General features: G+C 36.8%; 1 protein-coding gene across 5 annotated transcripts; it reads left to right on the forward strand.

Annotated features, from left to right (window-relative positions):
• The first annotated feature begins 780 nt into the window (after nt 1-780).
• Prestin (solute carrier family 26 member prestin) lies at nt 781-25,370 on the forward strand. 5 transcript variants are annotated; one of them, XM_070207851.1, is made up of 7 exons: nt 781-1,333; nt 4,825-5,027; nt 14,916-15,111; nt 15,179-15,803; nt 23,250-23,993; nt 24,055-24,203; nt 24,309-25,370. In XM_070207851.1, exons 3-7 carry the CDS (start codon nt 15,086-15,088, stop codon nt 24,883-24,885), a joined length of 2,121 nt encoding a protein of 706 aa, XP_070063952.1. In that variant the 5' UTR covers nt 781-1,333; nt 4,825-5,027; nt 14,916-15,085; the 3' UTR covers nt 24,886-25,370. The 5 variants fall into 5 exon arrangements, with proteins under 5 accessions (XP_070063952.1, XP_002048684.1, XP_070063955.1 ...); XM_070207852.1 differs by lacking the exon at nt 781-1,333 and adding an exon at nt 4,413-4,692; XM_070207853.1 differs by lacking the exon at nt 781-1,333 and adding an exon at nt 4,413-4,605.
• Nucleotides 25,371-26,913: the final 1,543 nt, after the last annotated feature.

Here is a 26,913-nt window from a genome sequence, read left to right on the forward strand (position 1 = left end):
AAGACATAGAAACGCAACATTTTTTGTGATATTAAATAATTAATTGATTATTATTAAAACAAACGACTCGACAATTAATATAGCAGATGTAAACTACGATCTTCGGTACTGAACTCTTCCCACACATTGTTGTTATTTCTATGCACTGCTGTGCCTGCGATTCGTAGTCACGTCTTCTGTGCTTCAACTTGAAAGCGGGTGGGTCCACTTTAATTTACTGTTTTATTAATATAAACCATTTTTTTCCAATATGAGAGAAAAATTTCGTATTTACTGTGTAAGTGACATAATTAAAAATAATTGTTCTCTTAAAACAAACGCATTTTGGCTCAAATGTACATGCATGCGTCTGTGAGGGAGAAGTTTTTGAAATTTTGAAGATTACACGGTTTTATTCTGGGCTGACATCACGACTTACGGCTTTTGTGCGCAATAGATAATCTATTATTTGGACATGCCTTCTTACAACATGTATGTACATAAAAACATTATACCCATCTAATAACATAATAATAATGTTGTCTATCCAGGGTTAAAATCATTGAGTGTTTCTTAATGGGTTAAGGGTAAGGCCACTGTCAGCTGATTAACATTCAAAAGTTATCACAGGTGGCAACGCTGGAGGGTCTGACAGCTGCACATAATCTATCTTATTCGCCAAACATTAAATTAAAGTTGGAATGCAACATGTGATACCAGTGTTAGCAAATTTCAATTGTATTTAAATGGTTAATAAACAAGTTATAATAAACATTCTGTGAAATGTAATTGATTTTTCAGCGATAACACATAACGGGGAATAGAAACAGCCACAAAAAAGCTTTTGAAGCTTACTCCCACTTTCGTTCCGTGCTTTTAGTTTCATTGGGTCACTCGAGTGTGGTCGATGTCTCTGTTGCTCTTTGCTCCGTTCTGTGCGTGTACATATGTTTGTATGTATGTTATTGGCGCGAGCGGGTTTCGCAGCAACAACAAATAGTTTACGTATAAATCACATATTTGGTGCATAAAACAATAAGCAATAAGTTAAATAGCATAATAAACTTGTGTTCACAGTTATTTATTATTGATTGCATTCATATAACAAAATACCCAATTCGCAAGGTTTGAAATCCAATTGGATACCAAACCATAAAATTAATGTTATATGTACATATGTATATTTAAACTTAATTTGTTCACTGCACGCGCATAATACGTGCTAATCACAATTGATTAGGCTACAAGTGTGGCAACAACAATAACTACAAAGAGCGTTATCAAAAACGGAAGGTGACAACATCGGGGAACAATAAGCTCAACAATATTGTTTAAGTGATCAACGAACTGTATAGTATGTATTGCATTCGATTCCAAGTTTATATATAGATAAAGAGAATTGTACTTTAAACAGCATACATAACAAATACTTTTTTCCAAAATCAATATATTTTATTCTCATTCTCCATTTTGGGCTTTAGGTTGTTAATTTTGTAACAAAATATCTGCAAGTTTCGCTATGTTCCCTAACACATGAATATATTTTCATCAACATCAGATGAGTATATCAAATAGCTGTCATATGAACGATCTGTCAAGAATCAAACGCTATTAATAAACATTATATTTTTTATGGAAATATTAACCCAACTTGGCATTTACGAATTTTACCATGTTTCTGACGTGTGCGCAGACATTTCAACATCGGGTCCCATATCATATAATTTTATATCTCTATACGTAGGACGATAAATTTGTTTATGTATGAAAAACTTTTCTGTTTATTAACATGTTTTTGGCAAACTCAGAAATTACGAATTTCACTTTTCTAGCAAAACCGAAAGTTAAGGATATTTAATATTTAGCGGGACAAAGATGACCGTTATTTCTTTTTATATCCTTTTAGAAGGTGTTCAAATATTGTCATGAAATGTATAACGCGTAGAAGTAGAATATTCTGACTACATGTATGTATGTATATAAAATTGCTCAGCATCAACAGCTGAGATAACAGAACCATGTCTGTCTGTCTCGAAAAGGAAGTTGGATAAAATTAATGAGTTCTACTATGCTCCTCACATATGTATATACATATGTACATATATGCAAAATCTTATCAACATTGGACCGACCGCTAAGTCATATGGCTGCCATTGGAATAAAGCCTTCTTTTTTTATATACTACTATACTTCACTATGCTGCTTAAATATATATGCTGTACTTATAGAATAACATCTCTACATTTTTATGTTAAAAATTTTAAATTTTTAAATCTCAAATATAATTATATTACTTTCTCAGCCAGCTCACGACAGTGGAAAATTAGCATCTTCCCGTACTATCTTGAACCCCCTGTCTATTTGAAAAAATAAATTAAGGCTATAAAATTTGGAATCCACAATAAGTGAACTTTGAGTTATTAAGCATTTGACCCGAATTCTTCGTCCATGGTGGTGCATTGCGAAATACATGTCAAATAAATTTTTACGAAGATCTTTGAAAATGAGTTTAAAGCTGATCCGAGAGTAAACAAAAAGTTGAAATTACTCTCTTGGAATCTTCAACCTGCATTAATTATCTACGAGAGCGGATTTTACAATAAGTGTGAAACAAGTCTCAAATAAATATTCATATAAATCTCTGCAAATAATTTGAAGGCTATTGGATGGTAACCAAAAAAGTTTCATAGAACAGGTTATTAAATTGATTCCACACTTGCACATGTAATTTCTTAAAAACCGTCTAAACGTCATCACATAACTACAGTTAAAATATCTGTTTCCTAGGTTAGGGTTGTGAGTTGATTATCGATCAGTCAAGGCAAAGGGATTTTATTTAAATATATCTAATTGTATGTGCGTCAGATTAGCGGCGGTGAGTTAGCGTCGACTTTTGGTACTTGGTATCGGAAAAGGAATCGGTCACTTTTAAATGCATTTATTTATGTTTTTAAGCACGAAACCAATAAATTTAAATGCAGAATTGCAAAAAATTAAATTATTTACTATCTACATTAATTTGTTTTTGAATTTTAATTTATAATATGGGTAAACCAAGGGGTTAAAATATTAGTTTTTCACCATTCCATAAATATCTAAATTTAGGGATGATGGCCCCGAAAACCGCATGTATACGATTAAAGCCTATAGTTTCACCTAGCCAACTGTGAACATTTGAATCAAATCGTCGGTACCATTTTTAAGATATTTGGAAAAGAGTGCAACAATCTCCAAGTCAGCCCCATATAAAATGACCGCAAAAAATCAACCTTGTTTTCGAGCCCTTATTTCTTAACTCAGAGACAATGACCCTCAATGCACGGTATACCCTCTTGTAGATACATATTTTAACAAGCTTTAGGCACTAATTTTAAGTAAATGGACGGTACAGATTTTGAGAAAATTAATTAATTGTAAACCAACCTCATACAGTTCATTCAAAAAGTCTATCGAACTGCTAGTTCGTACGTGAACTGAATCACTGCCTGGCAGAAGTGTTGAACAATTTTGTACAGAATTGAGCGGGAACCACTTCAACATGAATTATATGTAATCATGAAAAAATGGAAAGGACTCACAGTTAATTAAATTAATGTCAAAGCAAATTATATAAGAAGTATTAACTCATACTTAATAGCGCAGTTTATGGAAAAATTGCATTTTTCCATTTTTTTCATTACATTCTATGTTAATGCAAAAAAAACATGCTGATGCAGGCAGTGATTCAGTTCACGTATGAACTAGCAGTTCGATAGACTTTTTGAATGAACTGTATGAGGTTGGTTTACAATTAATTAATTTTCTCAAAATCTGTACCGTCCATTTACTTAAAATTAGTGCCTAAAGCTTGTTAAAATATGTATCTACAAGAGGGTATACCGTGCATTGAGGGCCATTGTCTCTGAGTTAAGAAATAAGGGCTCGAAAACAAGGTTGATTTTTTGCGGTCATTTTATATGGGGCTGACTTGGAGGTTGTTGCACTCTTTTCCAAATATCTTAAAAATAGTACCGACGATTTTAATCAAATGTTCACAGTTGGCTAGGTGAAACTATAGGCCTTAATCGTGTAAATGCGGTTTTCGGGGCCATCATCCCTAAATTTAGATATTTATGGAATGATGAAAAACTAATATTTTAACCCCTTTGTTTTCCCATATTATAAAATAAAATTCAAAAATAAATAAATGTAGATAGTAAATAATTTAATTTTTTGCAATTCTGCATTTAAATTTATTTGGTTTCGTGCTTAAAAACATAAATAAATGCATTTAAAAGTGACCGATTCCTTTTCCGATACCAAGTACCAAAAGTCGACGCTAACTCACCGCCTCTAATTTGACGCACATTCTAATTGTTGACGCAAAACCTAACGCAGCACAGTGGAAATTTTCTCCTATGTATCGATTAAACGAATAGCAAATGTGAAGATCACTGATTATTATTATTTTGTTTATTTGTTTTGATCTAATTTATTTTCACAAATAATTGATATCCCATTAATGCGGGATAGTAAAATATACTTTGTGTGTAAATGAGTGTGGCCATATACATACGTAGGCAAATAAATTATAATTCGCCGAACACTGCGTTATATGGCGGAAATCGTAGTTTTGTTTTTATATAGGTACGCAGGAATGTGTAATTATTATATTTATGTATATGTCACGTATAAATGCGTTAATGATGTACATGTAATATGCAATATGTATATGTAAGTATATGTAACAATATAATAATCATTGCTTCACGTGCATGTACATATATACATGTATATATATTCATATGTTGTACAGATCTCAAGATAGCAGTTTCTTCAGGAGTTTATAACTTTAATCATTTTTAGATAATTATGTGGATATATACATATGTACATATATCGATATATGTAATGGTCTAACTTGCCGATTTAACTTGACTATGGAGTTAATAATTTCTCAATATAAGAATGCGAGCATGCATATACGGGATGTACTTGCCGATGGAGTGGCGATATTGGCCACAAAATTTGGCAGACGAAGAGCCAGACTTTCGTAATGGACGGAGCTAGTAAGTTTGAAGTTACTTATTTTAATTGATTTTTGTGGCTATTTTCTGCTTTTGTAGATCTACCGCTGATTGTTGCGTTAACTGAATTTGATTTCTATTTTGGGTAAATTTATTAGGTCCATAGGGCCAAATAATAGTGGTAGGGTTTTTTTTCTTAATTAAAAAAGAAAGTCCAGAATTTATGCCGAAAATCTCGGGTGATCTGTGCTTCTAATTAGGTTCTTTGATATTGATTTTTGAATTGTATATTTGGAGTATATTTTATAGCTGAAAATGTAGTATGTAACTTTTATGTAGCAAGCACAAATCATCACAAACCACAAATCATAGTCCACTGTTGCCGTTAGTAGACTCCGGAGTCGTGAAATGAAATTGCTTGGGTAATTCGGTAAACTTCAGACAGATACAAATCTGCCGTGCGCCTGCAGTGACTTGCAGTGCATTGTATTTTGGATATTATAATTATATCCTTTATTATCCTAAGGTGTTATGGGAAATTTTATGAAACACAGCCTTAAAGCGTAAGATCATTACTGTAACAATTAAACAAAGGATCTCCTAGCCACGTACTCCCGACTTTTACTTGTTGTCGATTTTATTCATTTTGTAAACTTTAAACTCAGTATAAATGGATGTGCCAGGGTATTTTTAAATGGACAATGGAGCAATATGGAACTTGATCAACTGGCAACCGTTTATTTGTATATTTGAACGCGACTTTCCCAGAGACAAACTTGGTTTATATTGCTCTACGGTATTTCCTATTAAACGATAAATATATCTATTCAGCTGCGAGTTGTTAACCAAAGACAGATCACAAAGTTGTTTGTACTTTTTGTCCGCACATAAAAAGTGATAATCATAAAATTATACAAAATAAACATCATCTGCAATGCCGATTCTAGATCGTGATTACTTTTCTTTAAGTAGATTAACATATATGTCATAATTGAATATAAATGTGTTTTACATTTAACTTGACAGTTCATAAGAGTGCTCTAGTTGGGACTACCCGACAGGGGATACCCTGTAGCTTCTTCTTTCCCAGGATACATACTATCATTAATGAAAATAAATGAAACGGAAACGATAAAGTTCGGCACTTCAAAGATTTAACAGCCTTGTAGACCTTTCCTTTTTGCAAATATGTCAGAATCGTGAAATTCGAAAAGGTTAAGTGTGATGAAAATATATTGATAAGCAGAATATTTTGCAGCTATAATGTGATCCGAGGTTGCTAGGGTTTTGCATATAACGAGGATCATAATGGAACTAGTAAATCCCGAGTTTGGTCAAGTTATTTTATTAAAATAAGGTTATTATATAAAAAAAATAACTAGATCCTATTAGACTACCGATCATTCCTAGGAAAGCTATAATATATGGTGGTCTAATGTTGATAAGTTATGATAACATATCTTAAAAACCAAAAAAAAAAAAAACGACCATTTGTTCCTATGATACAGTGGTCCGATTCGGACGGTTTCGACAAGTGTACTGCCTGCAACAGAAAGACATGAACATTTTCATGACCATAGTTTTAAAACTGAGAAACCATAGACACAGACAAGCGGCCGGACGGACAGACCGACATAGCTATTTCAAATTATTTATTCTGTATGGGGCGGCGAATAAACATTTCATTAAAAAATTATAATACCCTCAAAATATTTAATACCTTTTAAATATATAAAAACGATGCGCATATAAAATTATTTATAAAATTATTTATATGCGCGTCTTTTTTTTTATATACATGTACATATATTTACATATTACATACATATGTTGAGGGTATTATAATTTTTTAAAGAAATATGTAGTGCTCAAAGGAAAATCTTGCGGTCATCGCTTATGCCACTAACTTTGCTAACGTTTCCTTTAATAACTTGTGTTTCTTAACTAATATTGATGAAATTTCCTGGTGTAGATTATGTATATTGAACTGAAGAATATTCGTTAAATGTCATTAGTGAGTTGTACTAATTGATTAATGTCGAGGGAGGAGGGGTTGAGCTAGTCATAAAATAAAAGATAGTTAATCTGTATAAACTATTCTAGCTCCATGTCGAATTAGGTAACAAGCTTTAAAAAACTAGAAACTGGATATAGATGGCGACTTTTCTCAAATGCTTAGAAACGGGAAAAATACTAGGGAAACCTAAGCTACATTCAATATTTAAAATTGTAGATCGATTTGACTATTAATGGGGACAACGAATATATATACTTTATGGAGTCGTTCTTTGGCCTGTTAAATGCATTTGCACAAAACCATTACACTCTTTTTACCTATTATTGCTGTTCAAGGAATAACAATGTATTTTATAGCAGCATGAAGAATACTAAATAACTACATATTTCTAATCGGAATAAACGTTGCGCAGTATTTTTAATTAAAAAAAGAATCTCTTGACAAAGAAGTTAAGTGAACGCTGGCTGGAATAACCAAATTTTTAATTTGCCGACAAATATCTTGCTTTTGCTTATGAAGTATGATATTACGGTAACGTAGCTGCTACTCACACCTACTGAGTAATACATTCCAAAAATAACCTGTTAATAAGGAGCTTAGCCAACTGATAATTAACGCCAAAAACCTGATCTATATCGACACTTTCATAATAAATTCCAAGGTGGTCTATGAATTACTGCACATTTTCTGTGTGACCGCTTTGCAAGTAAAATGGAGACATTATTTTGGTCCATATATTTTAGGGAATTTTTTCAAATTATTTTGATTGTTAGTCTTCGATTGAATAGTTGTCAATAGTTGTGAACCAGCCATTTGCACAACAAAAATTTGTTCAAAACATAGATTTGGGCTTCAAACCTAGGCAAGTATTTACTAAATAACTTATTATCATAGCCGAAGGATTTAGCTCATAGTTTTTTTTATTATTTATTAAGCTATACTTGAGCATAACATAGCTTTACAATAATGTGAGGAACATACTAAATATTTCCAATTAAGTATTAAAGTTTTTGGTTTATATTTTCCCTATTTAAGTACCCGGCTTGGGTGGTCGATGGGGTGAATCCGAAGTCTTTGTCGTTTTCTTCTGGAAAGCCTTCTTGCCAGTATATTGGGGTGGGCAGAAAAACGGTATCTGATGGACAGCTGACGTAAAAGGTTACCCACCAAGGAAACTTTAAGATCTCTTGGTAAGGCCCGGTTGCGGATGTAACAGAGGCCCCAGTACTTAGCCTCAGCACCTTGGATTGGAAGACACTAATTTTCCCCCAATGGAACTTTGCTGCAGCGCCAAAATGGGGCCAGTAGGGGTTTGTACAGCAGCTATCGTTATGATCCAGTGTCGTCGGGTCTACCGTCGGCATGTCGGCTGTGTAAACGGTGTATAGCCACGGAGCAAGGTCGCTGGGATTTCCTTGACTCCTAGGAACGTGTCGTCGACTACTACGACGAATTTTCTATTTTCGAGGAAGCTGTGGACTATATAAAACAAAGGGGGTGAAAGCAAAGTATTTAATTTGAACAGGAGTCCTTTATGCCACACTCGGTCAAACGTCTGTTTGATGTCAACGAATGCCGCGACGAAATACTCGAAGGTCTGGAAGCTGTCAATGATGAACTCGACTACTCGGTGAAGCTGCTCTGGTGTCCCATGCCGTCTTCGAAATCCGAACTGATTCCTTTGTATAATCCGCTTAACACAATCCAGCTTCGACACTCTGGCCAATAATATTCTTTGAAATATTGTGGAGGTTCGGAAGCATGCTTATTGGTCAATACGATTCAACTTGCGTGAGCGATTTTTTGGGTTTTGGGGTCATAACGCTTTTCCATTGCCTTGGGAAATGTCAGATTCGAAGCATCATATTAAAGATGAGTATAATGATGAGTATTGATAGGGAACAGCTTAATTGTTCTGCTGTCCAGTTCGTTGGATCCAGGGGCTTTTCTTGTCTTTATTGCTTGGATTTGTGTTTCGACCTCTTTAAGGCTGGACTGGCCAGATTTGTGTGGTGTTGCAAGGGTCCAGTCTATGTAATCTTCCATGGGCGACTGTGGGGAATCGAACGGTTTGAATCGCTCCTCTAAATGGGTAGCGAAGGTTTCAGCGTGTTCCAAACTCGATCTGGCCCAGGAACCGTCATCTCTTTTTATGTGGCTCATGCGGACGGGTTTTTTTTTGTCAACTGACAGAGGCGGTGTCCCGTGATTGCATCTGGGCTTGCGTTAGTAAGTTTTTTGTTGAACTGCTGATTGCCAATGGCCGCGAAGACTTTTTAGAGCCTGTTTGATATTGTTTTGTAAATCCTGTTCACCCTTTGGTCATCGGTGCGCACATACTCTTTGCGGAGCCCCCTTTTCAATGCCAGTAGTGGGGCTGCCGCCGGGTCTCGAGGGGGCGATGGCTGGATCGCTTCTATTCCATGTGTTGCAAGTTGGTCTGCTGTTCGACGTTCGGTAGGAGATACCCGATAGCTTCCTCGATGTTCTTAGAGGAGCTCAAAATCATGTTGAGGTTGATTGAACTATTGAGTTCTGCCAGGAATCTTTCAACTTCCCCATATGTCGGCATTAGACTCTTCCTTTTTGGCGAGAAAGATGGTCCGAAGAAAGGTCATATTTGAGCTAGAGAGAGTGTATTTTGCTACTATATATAAGGAAGTCGATAGCGCTAGGAGTGCGTTGCGAGTTGTATGCATAATATGTTGCATCTCCGGTTGCCAAGACGTCGCATCTGCGGTCAATGATGGCTTCGTGCAAACTCTGCCCCCTCGTACAGGCTCTGATGTTTCCCCATAATCTGTGTTTCGCATTCTAGTCTCCTACCGCAATGAACTTTTGTCCAAGGTTTATTAGTAGGAACTAAAAATTGGCTATGGTCCATGGCACAGTCGCCAGAAGGTGGATAGAAGCAATTGTAAAATCTCCACTACTGGTGCTTATCTTGACTACGGCCATCTGCAGATGTGGCTGGGATATGTGTTCCAGGGGGTGGTGGCTCAGGCTGCGGCGTATTAAAATGCCGGCACCTACTCCACGGTAGTTGCTGGGGTGTGGGTATATATATGCAGAATATCCATATATTTTGGTGCACATGTGTATGTGTGTTTCCGTTAGGAGCATTATGTCGATGTTGTGGGTGGCGAGGAAAGTCCATAATTTTCCTGTTAAGACCATCCACATTTCAAAATCCGATCCTTAATTGGCTCATTTTGATAGGATAATCAGCGACATAAGGATGTGCTGAGTTTCGAAATTTTTATGGAGAGTATTAAGGATCTGGTACATTCTTGAGGTAAGGCTTTACATAGCACCTTCAAGAGCCGCAATTCTGGAGTTGGTATCGTCGCTCGGCATGATTCCGGGAGCTGGGCTGCCTTTCGTACGCCATTTCGTTCGGTATCTGTTAGGCGGAGTCTCTTCGCTGACTGTTGGTTGGGTTTCCCGATCTAAGCATGTGCACAATTCACACGAATTTACCAGCTATCTTGGGAGGAGGGATAAATTACATTGTAATCATATTTTGCCGAGCGTGGTTATTATGCGCCTGGTGGAGAGGAGCAGAGATTTTAGGGGCAGGCTTGCGTACCTTAATTCGGTCAATGTACCATTTGCAGCCTTTGTAATTAGCGGAGTGGCTTCCGCCTTAGTTTGCGCAGAAGAAGTCGGCTTCATGGACTGTTTTGCAAGTAGAAAATTCTGTTGCGTGCTCTTCTGCACATCTTCCGTAAATCTCCGTAATTCTGGCAGCGGCGGCATTGGACAACGTCATCAGATCGGCGGGCGCTGAACTAAGACTCCTTGACGGCATGAAAAATTTATTTTAAGCGCTTCCCTGTTGTTGGGGTCGGTTTGAGGTCCACGAAAAACATATGTACCCTCATTGATCCGTGGCATTTGAGGCCTTGCCTTTAGGATTATAGATATTTACTACCTTGTGTTCTTCATCTGGCATTTCCTTGATTATATAGACTTGGGCTGTAGAGGACGCCATCTGTTTGATGACAATGCGAAAAGGTTTGTCTTCCTGCAGTTGGTAGTGGTCGTTTTGGCATATTGTTTGGTTGTCTTCATGAATCAACTACTTTGCGGAAGGTTGGAATGTCTCTGGTGTATAGTCTAGTTAGGCCTGATCCAGTCGTACGAGTCGAGTATCTGCTACGTGAAATGACTTGGTCCAAGGCAGCCTGGAATTTGTGGAGTTATGTTATACTCGGAACCATTATTGGGCCAGTTTTTGTAGACTTAGGGGCGGTAGAGATAATGCAGGCAGAGGTAGGTCCTCCAGCGAGCTGGCTTCCGTCTTCATAGCGTCATTTTCCGTGTCTTCCTAACTTTCATCCGCTTCGTTGTCGGCAGTGTCTAGAGCTGCGAATCTATTACGCCTTTGACGAGCATCTTTTGACGTCGATGGAATGTCGTCGCTTGGCCGGCTGGCTTGGAGTGCTCTTGATGCTTGCTGGTTTGTCTCTTGGTCTTGCCTTTTTTGGTGGCTTGGCCAGGCGCCGGGGAGCTTGCGTCTGACGGTGCCGCATGTTTGCAATTCCCAAGTAGTAGAGTCAATATAAGGTACAGTACCGCCTTGTGTGTTGGTGTTAGTTAGAGGGGCGACAGGAATTTTGTTTGGCGTATCAACGGCGCAAGAAAAAAGCGGAGGCGTTTGCTGTGGTCATGATATAGAGCGGGAACAGCTTGTGACGGTAGCGAGAATTTGGCTCTCGCGAAGCACAGCTTTGTACCACTCATCTAGTCGCTTTGCTTGAACAGATAGTTCTGTACCGTCTATAGATCTTATTTTGGAGATAGACATGGGGGCAAGTTGTATATTTTCGAGTCATTGCAGTTGCTATGCGTGTCCATGCTCAAAAGCGTTATTATTTGCGCATTTACCTCAACTGTCCCAAAAAGTCTAAAAAGAGATGCTGAAAGATACAGCTGCTCTGCAAAAACGTAAGCAGTGCACGCTCAATCACACGCACATGCACTGTGAAGCACGCATGCAATAGAAAAGAAACGTTTTGCATTCGTTTCTTTGCAGCAACAGCCGCCTGCGCTGCGTTTTATTGCCCTCGGGCAAGTTGATTTTTGTTTGTTTTCTATTATAATATTAGTTTTTAAAGATATTGTAGTCGGAAATGCCGTAAACGGAATTATCCAAAACTTAAAATCTGACGTTTAGCGTCATATATTGGAACGTAGATCAGTTTAAATTGCCTTGATTTATGCACTTCCGTCGCGTTCAACTGTCGGAGAGAAGTTAGTTAAAAATCTGTAGTCAGTACATGACCGCATCTGCATCCAACCATTTCATTAATTAGGCACATAAAAGTTAATTTTAGCCGAGTTCGGAAAATAAATTTAGATAAAAACTGATTGTGGGTTCATATAACATTTGTTGAGTTAATTTTTTTAGACATATTTTGTAGTTTAATTGCTGATAACAAGCTGGTAGGATACCAGATTTGGAAATAAACAAAATAAAAAATAAAAATTAAATAAGCTGGGTTTCGTCTTTTGCGGTCTAACTAAGTGCAAACTTAATCGAAAAGATCCGGCCGGGACTGATATTGGTATGCAAAGATTTATGATGATATCGTTGAAACGACGCGACTATGTTAGTTTGCATGTATGCTTAAACTCGGCTATTGACGCGGATCAAGACAATATAGACTTTATGTGACCGGAAAATTCTTCTTCTAGGGTATAAAAAGCCTGTATCTCTTGTTATTCAATTATATAATTCATATTGCGATCGAGGACGAGAGTGCCTTGGTGGAGAAAAGGACAAATTTTCGTTTCCCATAGATATAGCAACAATTGGGACCTTACTTATTGTTATTACGAATATTTAATAAATTGGGATTATTTTTCAACAAATTCTGATTTTAAAAATTAATACAAATTAAACAATAAAAAAATTAAATTTTCAAAAAACGTTTATTTTAGGTCGCGTCGATAGACATAAAATGAATATCTATGGTAACATAGGTAAAAGAAAAGTATTTGTATTAGACAAGTTTATGCGTTTGACGTGAGTCCGGTTCGCTTCGATGGTAAAAATGTCTATTAACCTATTTTATCAGACAGAAAGTTAAATATCCAGAAATTAGTTGACACGTTTATTGCCATGTGTAAATTGTCACGAGAGCGAAGAGGTATCTTATGTGGCTTTTTCTCTCTCTCTTGTAAAGATAAGTCTATAGGATTGATCATAGCGAAATGGGTTTTCTATGTTATTGTGGTCCGTAAATTACTCTAAAAACTATATATGGTCTTACGTTACTGTTTTAAACGAATTCTTTACCGATCTCTAGTAGGTGATAAAGAGTGTTTCTTTTGTTATCAAGAGCTGTCATATTTTTATACCCTGCACCCATTAAAAATGAGTAATAAGACTATATTGTATTCGTGCAAAATGCAAACAGGCAGAAGGAAGCATCATCGACCCCATAAAGTATATATATTCTTAATCAGCAACAATAGCCGAGTCGATCTAGCCATGTCCGTCTGTCTGTCCGTCCGTCCGTCCGTCCGTCCGTATGTATGAACGCATGGATCTCAGAACCTATAAGAGCAAGAGACTTGAAATGTTAGATGTATGTGCTCCTAGTGCCTGCGCAGATCGAGTTTGTTTCTGATAATCGATAACTTGCTCCGTTTCCAAGCAATTTTGGTAAATAATAAGAGCTACAGTCACCAAACTGGACATATAGCTTCTAAAATAGAATATATATATGCGTTTGATTGTGGAAGAAGAGGGTTCAGAGTATCCCCTAGTCGGGAGCTCCCGACTAGAACCTCTGACTTGTTTTTTTTTATTTATTTGGTGTTGGAATAAGAGGGTTCAGAGTATTTCGTAGTCGGGAGCTTCCGACTAGAACCTCTTACTTGTTAATGTATGAGTATAAGCTTGGCCAGGCCGTCCGCGTTGATAACACTTGCCATATGTTTTTTTTAAGCTCCATATATACTTAATGCAGAGAACCTAGACCTCCATATTCTTATCAATATCAATATCATCGAGTAAGCCCCTACAATGTTGTCGCTCTGCTTGTCTTGCGCAGCCAATCTACATACGAGACAAATTGAATCACTAGTTTTAATAGCTACTGCAGCAACGAGTTGTAGCAAGGACCTTTAAACCAATAAAAAATTATTAACGAGAAAGAATGGCTATCTTTGGCACGCCAAAGATCTAATACCCTTGCAGACCCAACCTTTTCATAATGTTCATAGTGCTTTGTCCCTATCTAAGAAGTACCGGAAAAATAGTAAATGCCGAGTTTGGTCAAGATATCTTGAAAAACAAAATGTTTTTTCATACAAAAACTTAATTTTCGACCGATCGATCCTATGGCAGCTATATGATATAGTGGTCCGATCCTAATAGGATTTTGCATATATATGAAGAGTAAAGTAAAACTAACCACTATATCATATAGCTGCCATAGGAACGATCGTTCGAAAATTAAGTTGTTATGTGAAAAACATTTTTGTTTATCAAGATATATTGACCAAACTCGGCATTTATTATCTTTACTGTGTTACTTATATAAATGCAATATTTGATTAAGATCGAACCACTATATCATATAGCTGCCATAGGAACGATCGGTCGAAAATTAAGTATTTGTATGGACACACATTCGGTTTTCCATTAAATTTTTCATATATCCATTTTTCTATTTATTTATTTTACTATGCTCCTCTTATATACATATGCAAAATCCTATACCCAACGGGACACTATATCATATACTTAGCTCCCATTAGAACGATCGGTCGAAAATTAAGTTGTATAGAAAACATTTTTGTTTTTCAAGATATATTAAAAGGTTCATTCGGCAAGGATATTAAGTCTAACGGATATATAATTGATGATCGATCTTAATACATTTTTATATTTTTTGCAGAAACCAAAGTTTTACTTGAAAACTGAAAAACTGTTAATGTACCTGCCAATATATAAACACTAAACTACTAGCTAATCTGCTGTTAATTTAAGCTGTAGTAATATCGATGCGGAATGTAATAACAAACAAGACGTAAAAAAAGTAGGGACAAAAATAAACCACAGAACATAATGCCCATCAATCAGGATAACCCAGAGTAAGTTTAAGTTGATACATAACATATTTTCTGAATGCTCAAAACATATTACTCCCAATGTTACCAGAACTAAACCTTTAAATGGCAATGACAACAACAATGGAAATGCTAAAATAAAACCCAAGATTCAACCAAAATACAGTATTCATCGAGATGTGCTTACTCACGAAGTAGTTATTAGGGAGACAGGGTATGCGGCCAGAGACAAGAGCATACCTTCGTCCCTGCGCAGCTTCTGGCGTGGCTGGAATTTGCTATCAATCTTTACCGGCGTAATACCGATTCTACAGTGGCTGCCTCAGTATTCTGTCAAGAGGGACCTTATTGGTGATATTATATCTGGAGTTACAGTTGCCATTATGAATATACCTCATGGCATGGCATATGGAATGTTGGCTGGTGTTTCCGCTGGAAATGGGCTCTATATGGCCGTTTTTCCCGTGCTTGTTTATATGTTTTTAGGCACTTCTAAACACATCTCGATCGGTACATTTGCAGTAGCGAGTATGATGACGCAAAAAGTGGTACTGACCTATGCAAATGTGGACTCTTACGACCTTATTGCAACAACAACAGCAGTGCCGATGTTGCGGACTGACAATGCAACTACAACAATGTTACCGCCCATAGAGAATGTTATAACACATTTGGACGTGGCTACCTCACTTGCATTAGTTGTGGGTATTGTACATGTAAGTAAAACTCAAATAATCTTTCTTCTAATCAATTTAATGACCTTTGCAACCGACTACACATTTCTTAGTTTCATTAGTTCTCTTGAGAACTAAGGAGGTCTATCAGACACAGCTCGGTAATCAAAAGAGACACAGATAGCAAAGAGCGAGTACAGAGAATCACAAAATAGTTTAGTGAGAACAGCAATCTGTTCTGTTGGAACCAATCTTCCTTCAAAATAAATAAATAATCAGTCTTACGAATGATTGAGGGGCACACGGGCTGTAAGTGAATGACCAAATTCAATGTTGGATGAAAGGGGTCTTCAAGGATATAAAAATAGATCAATCCTGTACCCAACAATTAAGAGATATGTTTCTTCACCTATGCTCCCAATTAACTTGCATCATATGTAGGCTATCAATAAACTCATAAGACATAGGGGGCAAAAAAAAGTTTGAATCCATTGGCAATGACCAAGAAACTTTTGGGACAATAACGTCGACAAGAACGACCAAAAGGTCCTCATCAGAAAGTATAGAAGGGATAAAAGCGTAAAGCATTCGAAAGCTGAAGGGTACTTGGCAACTGCAGATCCCGACTAGTTGACATTTTAGGCCTTGAAGACTCATTCAACAGTTTTTATACCCTGAACCCATTAAAAATGGGAATACGGGTATATTGTATTTGTGCAAAATCCAAATGTATATAACAGGCTGAAGGAAGCATCTCCGACCCCTTAAAGTGTATATATTCCTGACCAGCATCAACTGCCCAGCCGATCTAGCCATGCTCGTCTATCTGTCCGTCTGCCCGTCCATCCATACGCCCGTATGAACGCAAGGATCTCAGAATCTATAAGAGCTACAGACTTGAAATGAGCTGTAGGTCCGCCTAGTCCATGCGCAGTGTGAGTTTGCTTGCGATAATCGATAGCTTACTCCGTTTCCAAGCAATCGAAAAAAATTCGATTTCGAAATCCTGTTTCTTACGCAAATTGGGGAAAGCTAGAGTCACCAAACTTGATATGTTGGTTCTAGAATAGTATATATATATATATATATATAGTGTATTTTTAATTTTATACCTGTCGCCACTTCCCCGCTACCACCACAAAGCTTTAAATCAGGTTAATAAACTAAGATGTATTGACCACCAATTTAAGTACCAATTAAAATGCAATTGGCTGTTTGAGAATACACAAATATTCCATGGCACAAAAAGATGTACTGTAGAAAATTTCATTACGATCGGTTAAGAAAAAGTGTATTGTCCGCGCACGAGTTAGCAGCAGCTTGCGCAAATTCCAAAGATTTGTGTGTGCATTTGCACACTCACATTTATGCGCGTCTTCTTTGAATTCTAACAACAGCATTTAAATTGCCATTGTATTGTTTTTTGTGCTGATATTTAAATTCGATTTTTGCTCATTAAGGCTCAATTATTTGCGTGGCTGTTGGGTAGGCATTTGTAAAGTGTGGTCTGTTACGAGTTCGAGATCTATCAAGGAAACATTTTATTTTTGAGTTGAATTTTCTGTTGATAGGAGAGGGTTCAGGGTATTCCCTAGTCGGGAGATTCCGACTAGAGCCTATTACTTGTTAGTTATGCTGTTCCATCCGTGAATTGAATGGACTACAAATGGGGACTCGACCTGGATCATAATTTTTAGCCGTAGAAGGATTACTGTTATTATTAGAAATGTCCTTGCCCCAAGCTTTTGGGTTTTTGGTAAGTCGTTTGCTTGATTTTGACTTTTGATTTTTTATGGGCCTTGGGTACTTGCCCTGGGATTGGGCTAGTCAGCCCGTGATTGACCCCCTTGTTGTTTGTAGCACTAAATTTTACCCTAGATTAGACTAAACAAAAAACACCCAGAATATATACTCTTTAAATCGCTCAAAAGCTCATAACCATAGACTTTAAGTATGAGATGATTACTTTATTGGTTAAAAATGATAAGTAGTTTCTTTTCAACCTTATCCCAAATACTACTCGTCGTCAAAATTATTTTTCGAGTTAACTCAAGGCAAACATTTTATTTATTATAAAATTTTGACTTTCGCAGCTTGACAATACGGGCCCAGGTTTGAGTTTCTGTTCGTTTTAATTATAATTTTCAATTTTCTTCATTTCTACTACCTATTACCACATCTTTATATAGTACATTATCTTTGCTGTCGTAATGTTCGGTGTGGTCAGGCTCACAGGCAGACTTGCTAGCACTATTGTTCATTGGTACAAGTACACCACTCGCATCGCTGCAGTCACAACCAAGGTGGGCTATTCTGGTCCAATCTGTTCGATGTAACTTTAAGGTGTGAGCTGTAATTCTTTATTTACTCACAAGTTGCTGGTGCGAATTCGATTTTTTTGTTAGAAAATTTTAGTTTTAACGCGTCGTGTTCGGATACTACAAAAGGAAAATTTTTAATTTTGAGTGCATATTCTCCTATACCATAGGCAAAATGAGTTTATATTTGTAACACACTGAACCGTTGAAAATGGGTAAAAAGTGTATAATGTATTGTGCAAGTGTATGCCACAAGAAGAAGGAAGCATCCATACGACACTAGAGTATGTATATTCTCTATCAGCATCAATAGCCGTCTGCCTGTCTGTGAATGCGACTCTCTCAGAACCAAGAAAAGCTAGAGACTGAAATTTTAAACGTAGATCCTCCTTGTGCCCGCGCAGTACGATTTTGCTTCCGATAATCAATAACTTGATCCGTTTCCAACCATTAAAAAAGTCGATATCGATATCCTGTTTTTATCATCCAATCTCAATGGCTACCAGCTAGTTTGATTTATTAGTCATAAATTTAATTTTTACAACACAGAAAAAAATACAATCGCAATGATAAAGATGTGGATGGGCATGGATTGTCAACATAATGTTGTTTTTTCTCAAAAAGACAATAGCATTAAAATTGTGTCTTAAATTGATAAGTTTGATTTATTTAGTAAACTTATAGGGACAATGACGAAGGACGGAGGGTGGCGAAGGCTATAAAGTGATCATTCATTATACCTTGAACACATTAAAAATGGGTAAAATATACATATATATATTCTTGATTAGCATCAATAGCTGAATCGATCTAGCCATGTCCGTCTGTCTGTCTATCCGTCCGTATGTATGATGGCCATGATATCAGAACCTAGAGACATGTTAAATTTGTTGTCTCGAACTCCTAAATTTGCTCCAGAAACAGGCTTTTGATCTTTATCGAATTGCGAAAGGGGACATGTAATAAAAAAACCTTGTATTGCGCGGGCACTAGAAGGACCCAAAGTCAAAATATCTCAAGGTTATATTGGTTCTGAGATTTATTCATACGTTTTTGATTTTGGGGTTGATTATTATTTTTTCTTGCTGGTAGTAGTTTTTATTTGAGTTTGTTCACTTTCGATAAGTGGGTACAATTGAGCTGCTAATTAGTAGAATTCCATCTTTTTGAGAAAAGGGAGTCGGTTTTTTCGACATATTTATTAACTGACTGTTTAATCAAAACTTAAAGCATACAAGTTAAATAAAACAAGTACGAGGCTTTAATCGCGAGCTCTCGACTAGGGGATACCCAGAACCCTCTTCTTCCAACACCAAATGCAGCTAGCGCTCGCTTGCTTTTGTATTAGTATTAATAAATTTTAAACAAATATATAGTTTCTTCGGTAGGGTTCGTACTCGCAACGGACCACACTACTTGCTGACGCCTCTACTTGACAGCCACTCCTATTATTGATCTTAATGAGAAAAAAAAAAACAAATTAGAAAAGCAGCACACAAAACAACATAATCGCAGTTGCAATGCTGTTTATAGAATTCAAAGAAGTCACGCACGAATGTGTGTGTGTACATGTAAAATAAGTTGTCTGCCTGACGTGGTCTTCCTTCTCGAGGTATGTTGATTCTTAGGCAGTTGTAGTTATTCCTAGCGGGCCTCTTCTTTGGTTGGTTGGCGTCGAAGGTGGTAAGTCGCTAGGTAATGAAGACTGTGGAAGATTATGTTCGGAATGCTTAAGCTTTCCTATGGCTAGCCTTGTGGCTCAACAATAAAAGATAAAAAGAGCGCGTTCGACGGTTACTTAAGGATTAAGCGCGAGGGCTACTTATTTACTTATGTACAGAAATTTTAGCAATTTGTGCCAATTGCCGTGAATGCGCGGCCGGCCCAAACACATTTTCTATAGTAACGTTTGTGTTTCTTAACCGATCTCTATGAAATTTTCTACAGTACTTATTATACAGACAGACAGACGGACGGACAGATCGACTCGACTATTGATTCTGATAAAAAATATATATACTTTATGGGGTCGGAGATGCTTCCTTTTGAACAGATTCAATACGATCCTGACTCTTGTTATACTGCGGGGGCCAGATGCAGGACCAATATTCACGGATACAGTTAACAAGAGAGATGTACAGTTTCGTTATAAAAGGATCGTTAAACTCTTTATACCATAGTTTAATGAATCCAAGTTACACATTTTCACTCATTAACAATGGTATCTATATGAAGATTTAAGCAGAGTTTAGAGCCCGACCCCATTAAACATATACATATATTCTTGATCAGCATCCATAGCCGAACGATCTATCTATGTCCGTCCGTCCGTCCGTATGTATGAACGCAAGCATATCAGAAAATATAAATGATAGAGAATTTTAGACATCCTGTTTTTTTTGGGTAAATATTAAGTCACCATACTTGATATTTTTATTCTAGAATATTATAAATATTTTTGTTCTCTCAATAATACTTAATTATTGATGTGTCTGTTACGGTCTGTCGGAAGTTCGATCCCTACAGGCAAACATGGTTTTTAATTTTTCTTTATTACTTCAAACGAGAGCGTAGCGCGAACTGCATTTGGTGTTGGAATAAGAGGGTTCAGGGTAATCCCTAGTTGGGAGTTCCCGGCTGAACCTCTTACTTGTTATTTCTCTTTTCCGTCATATTCTCTATAATACTCAATGTATTAAAGCATAATTGAATTTGTACATACAATTTTTTGCAATTTGCCCCGTGTGTACTTCAAACGGACAGAAGGTTGCGCACTACGCAATTCTGCTCTACACATTTTCAATTTCACTTTCTTTGAAAAGCTGCTCAAATTTTCTGAATGTAAATGTTTATTTGCCATCGCTGGTGATGCAAACAGAATTGCCAAAAACAAACATTGCAGTTCCTCACAACTAGCCATCCATAATAGCAAAATTTTATACATGCAATGGTGGATTCCCATGTGTGTATGTAGCGTATTGGGTGCTTAGATCCCTTTTGAATTTAAAATTATTTTACGGACCGCGCACGATTCCTATGATTGCTTTTATCATTTCATGTAAAAACCATTACAGTCAATAAAATGTTGTCGTAAATTTTTCAGGTACAGAATCCACTGGTCTATTCCCTTGGCATATCTTTCATTCTCAATATCTATCTAAATATGCGCAGTCCTTTGCAATCATAAACGGTATACTGAGAATATACTGAAGGAACTTTTTGCCTAATAAGGTTCTGGTACGCTTTTCAGGCAATTGTAAGAGAGAAGATGGAAATCCATCTTTTGATGCGTCCGCATGTATTTTCGTTCTACCATCTTTCTGGTATATTGGTGTTTGTGGGTATCACCAAAGACAATATAAACACTAAGATGAGTAACGTAATGAGTAACGCCCATACATTTGAATGCGACGCAAAATTTCGAGCCTGGCCTTTCATCTGGCCTTTGAGGCTTCGTACGACATGCCTGCCGACTGGTTGTTCGTTCTCCAAAGACCAGACGAACGAATGCCGAAGTCGCGGCTTGCTGATGCTGACACGAGCTACGAAGTTAATCGCCAACCTGCCTTCAGCAAAGCTGGTCGATTCTGCTTTGCGTTGCTTCGTTTTCGAAGTACATTGAGCGAAAAAGTTTAGAACTTACGATCGCCGCAAAGTCCTTGTGTTTTATCCATGAAATGCATGCTTTATTTAAATGATATATTACCCTAGATATTAACAAATAATTTTACAGGAAAATTAAAGAACTTATATAATTTTTACAGAAGGCACACATATATTGATTTCACCTTTCTTTTTGGACATTGTATGCTCGAGAAAAGTTCTTGTCTCAGCCAATAGCGTGCGTGCACCTTTGGTTGTATGCGTGAATTATACATGCATAAGAACTATAAATTATGTATGTATGAGTTTTTATTCATTGCTGTGGCCTTAGCTGGCAAGAAATTAATTTTGTTAGTTTTCTTACGCAGATCACGACCTATCCCAAATTTGTGTTGATATATGATTTTGTTCTTTATAATTCGAACAAAAAAATAATAAATTAAGAAAAAAAAAATTAATTAAATGTATCTTTGAAAACAACAAATTTGCACTTTTATTTCCTTAATTTATTTTGTATTACTTAAAAATAATGATAATTTAATTAATAATTTCAAATATAAAAAATTACATAAATATTTGCATCGACTTAAAAATACATATTTTTGACGAAGCCAACCTCAGTACACAAAATGCCTTCATATATCAACAGAAATTTGGGTAGGTCGTGATCTGCGCTAAAAACCTAAGAAAATTGTTTCTTTGCCAGCCAGAGACTTTGCCAGAGAAGTGGATAACAACACATTCAAATATGCTGTTATGTATGTATGAATGTTCGTTTTCGTTCTCAATTTTCAAAAAATAAAGCTGCATAGTAGCATTTTGTTGCATGGCGTTACTCATCTTAGTGTTTATATTGTCTTTGGTATCACCAAACTGCTAACAAAGTTATAGGGAGTTGTAAATGACCCCACAAGTCACACGTTTATTTGCTGCTTAACAGCTTCGGCATCGATGAAACCGAGTTGTCTTAACGCTTGTCAATATAATGGTATTTTGGCATTGAACTGTAATCCCGATCGAACTGGCACCGAATGTAAGCATTAATGTGTTTTTTTAACAACCTTAGAACTATATCAATTATTTTCTTATGGAGCGAAAACCGGCTGCTTTCATCGTCAATGTGATTTAAATACAAAATCAAACCCCAGCAGAACATCGCCTCTAATGGCCTTTTGGCGTACAATACAACAAATAATTAGAATGCGATAACTTGCTTAAACACGCTTAAACAGTATATATTTTTGAGATTTGTCTTTTTACGAACACAGAATCACTTTGGCCACTTCTTATAAGGTTTCCATTGCTAAGTATTATGAACGCATATTATTTAGCATCATCATTATTTCTTTTGGAACATTTCGACCGTAGTTTTTGGCTTGTAATAATGTTGACGGTGGGTACTCTGTAGCTTTCATATTTGCAAGACTTGATACTTCTGCTACGGGCGAACGCTGCTAGAAACCCTCAATGCATAAAATTAATTTAAGATCTTGCCTATTTTGTTTACAATACGTTTTAGCACCTGCTGCTGCTTTGCTGATATTATCAATTTAATTTTTCGTTTCAGTTGCTCATGTCCTTTTTTAGGCTAGGCACGCTTGCCTCACTGCTGAGTGAACCACTGGTAAATGGATTTACCACAGCCGCCGCGTTTCATGTCGTCACTGCACAGCTGAAGGACGTAGTGGGCATTAAGGTGGAGCGCCATAAGGGCGCCTTCAAAATTATCTACACTGTGATAGATGTGGTGAAAGGTGTACCAGATACAAACCTCGTTAGCTTCGGCTTCTGTGTGGGGGTCATCATTTTTATGACTATATGCAACGAGTGCATAAAGCCGTGTTTAAGTAAACGATGTCGTTTCCCTCTTCCCGGAGAGTTGATCGTTGTTATTGGGGGAACATTGATCTCAAAATTCTGTCAGTTACACGAAGAGTTTAATGTGCAGTTAGTAGGTACAATACCAAGAGGATTGCCAAATCCAACATTACCACGTCTGGATCTGGTCCCACTGGTAGCAGTTGATTCTATTGCCATTGCAATAGTTACCTATTCTATTGTAATGTCAATGGGTTTGACATTTGCCAAGAAACATGGCTATGAGGTGCGTGCTAATCAGGAGCTCATTGCCATGGGTGTGGGTAATGTTGTCGGTGGCTGCTTTTCTTGCCTACCATTAGCCTGTTCTTTGTCCCGTTCAGTCATACAGGATCAAACGGGTGGAGTTTCTCAAATAGCTTCGTTGGTATCTGCCTCCCTAGTGGTCGTAACATTAATGTGGATAGGACCCTTTTTTAGTGCTTTGCCTAGGGTAAGTTGAATTAAATATCAAATCGCGCTTACACTAACATTGACACATTAACAATTTTTAGTGCGTTTTGGCTGGCGTCATAATTGTTGCGTTAAAGCCAATGTTTATGCAGATCAAGGAATTGAAGAAGTTCTCCAAGCAAGGCAAACTCGAAATGTTTACCTGGATATCGACATTCTTGTGTGTGGTGCTCATTGACATTGATATTGGGTATTTAATATAATATATATATTTTTAATTTATCATATATATATATATGATAAATATATATATATATATATATATGTATATATCAACACTCATTATTTCTTTCAGTCTGCTTATTGGCGTTTGCGTATCTTTACTGGCATTGTATATTAAGGGCCTTAAGCCTTATTCATGCCTCCTTGGGTACATGCCCGAAGCGCCTGGTATCTATATGGACATAAATCAACATCGTAATGTAATGCAAGTGCCAGAAACTTGCATCTTTCGCTATTGTGGCTCTCTCAACTTTGCCACAAGCCAGTTCTTTCGTCGTGCTCTCTATGAGTCTTTGGGACTTGATAAGAGCAATACCAGTAGCAGCCAAACTGACAAGGCAAGGACAAACTATGTGCTAGTTGCTCAGAACGGTGCCAACGAAACCAATGGTCCAATTGTTGACTATTCGTTTAAGTTTCTAATACTGGATTTTTCCATGTTGGGGCACATCGATGTAGCCGGATGCAGCACATTAAGTGATATCAATAAGGAGCTAAAGGCGCGTTGTGCTCGGCTGCTGCTTGCTAATCCCATGGACCGCGTGTACGACACACTAGTACATAGCATGGCCCTTCGCGAAGGTCCATTTGAAATCTTCCCTACGTTACACGACGCCGTAGAGTATGCGATTGCCTGCCGAAGTTCGTGAAAATGAACAAGTAATGTGCAGCACGGGAAAATAACTTAATAGCCGTAACACCAGCTTGCGGCTATCCACTAAAATCTTAAGCTAATTTGGCAACATTATCTTAAGGGTCTGACCTTACTGTCAATGTTACCTACTATATTTTGTACTTAATGCCTTAGAGGTATGGTCAGAATGTTCAGTAACTTAAAATAAACACCTCCGAGTAACAGAAACTGTAATAAAATGTGTCTTATGAAATGTATACTAAATTTAGATCCTAAGCTTGTACAAAGCAATATGTGAACTTATATAAATATGAATTTATAATGTTGTATAAATTACACTATGCACAACTGACTGATCTTTTACGTGATCTAGTACATATTGTGAGTGTGTGTGGGGGAATGTTCAAGCTGATGGTGTCGAAACATATTCTGTAGTTTAGGTGGATAAAGTTTGATTCCTATAACATTTTTAGGAAATACATGTCACCCGAATGTGCGATATTCCGTGTCAAAATGATGAGATGGTAACTTACATTTTTTTCAGCTGCGTAGCTTTTGGTAAAGTTAAAATTGTTAAAATCTCACTTTCGTTTTAAGCTGCCTAGGTCACGGCTTGCGCTAATTACCTAACTCAGTCAAGGTTTTATCATTGGCCACCGAAAAAACATCACCTAACTTAAATTTGATAAAAGCGATCATCCCCCATATAATAAATCTTCTAGAGGTATTCGTCTCAAACTGCAACTCAAAATGGCTTCTGTATTGTTACAATTACAGTTGATTTTTAAATTTTTGAATACAAACTATTAGTATTGCTCTCAATCGTAGAATGATGAATTTAATTATTTTAAAAGCTTCTGAAATGGATGGAGTTTTTAAAACGGTCTGATTAAAAAAATTAGATTTTCACAAAAATCCTTTTAAATGAGTATGAAGGATCCTTATAATATTACTACCTCTAGTCGTTGCTACAAACATTTTATTACTCTCCTGGGCCTGACAAAATCCCTACTTATCTACTCAAGGTATGAAGCAACTTCCCTTGTTCTTTCATATATAAAGCTTTTTAATCTACCCTTTGTGTCTTCTGTGCTTCCAACTTTTTGCAAAGAATCTTATATAAATCCTTTACACTAAAAAAGTGGAATGTCTGATAGAAAAATTTATAGGGACATTGCAAAATTGCCCGCTAACCTAAAATTGTTTGAAAAATAATCATTCAGCAAATCAGATGCCTGCCCTGCTCATCCTGCTCAAGAGTCGGTTTACTACGACCAACCTGCTTGAAATTACTTCATTGGTAAAAGATGCTTTGCTTTCTAGAATGCAAATAAATGTCATTTACACCGACTTCAATTAGGCGTTTGACTATGTGCATCATTACCTTTTACTTTGGAAGCTTGGCCGTTTTCCCCGCCTTCCAAAAGATAGGACCCAAAGAGTCATGTTAAGGTTGAATACCTCCTAACAGGTTCACGTTATTTTTGGTGAGCCTCAAAGCAGTCATCTTGGACCTTTACTTCTTATTCTTTTTATAAACGATCCCCTTCTGTTATATCACATACCTATGTATCTATGTAAACGATGGATGTGAAGCTTAAATTTTCATTCACTGATCTACATAATTCTCGTCTGCATCGCTGTGCCTAATGCAATTGATCTTAATTGCTCAAAGTGTATGTTTATAACTTTCAATTGTACTATACCTTATATTGCCACTTATACAATCGAAAATACTTCATTGTAACGTATTCTAACATTTAAGAACTTATATGTTCTTTTTAATTAAATCTCTGCTTTAATCTTCATATAGCGACCATTCTTAATGACGCAAATGGTGAACTTGCAATCATTAAACGTTGGTGTAAGGAGTTTTAAGATCCCTTCATAAGCAAACTTCTAAAACCTTTCTTGTACGCCTTATCCTTGAATATTGTTCTTGTATCTGGTCTGATAATAGCCAAGATCTTCCGTTGTTAACCAACTGTATGATAATCGACGGGGTTGTCTACCTACATAAGTTGTTGGTGATATTGATACTTAT

This window comes from Drosophila virilis, chromosome 3 (genome assembly GCF_030788295.1).
Source record: "Drosophila virilis strain 15010-1051.87 chromosome 3, Dvir_AGI_RSII-ME, whole genome shotgun sequence".
Lineage (NCBI taxonomy): Eukaryota > Metazoa > Arthropoda > Insecta > Diptera > Drosophilidae > Drosophila > Drosophila virilis.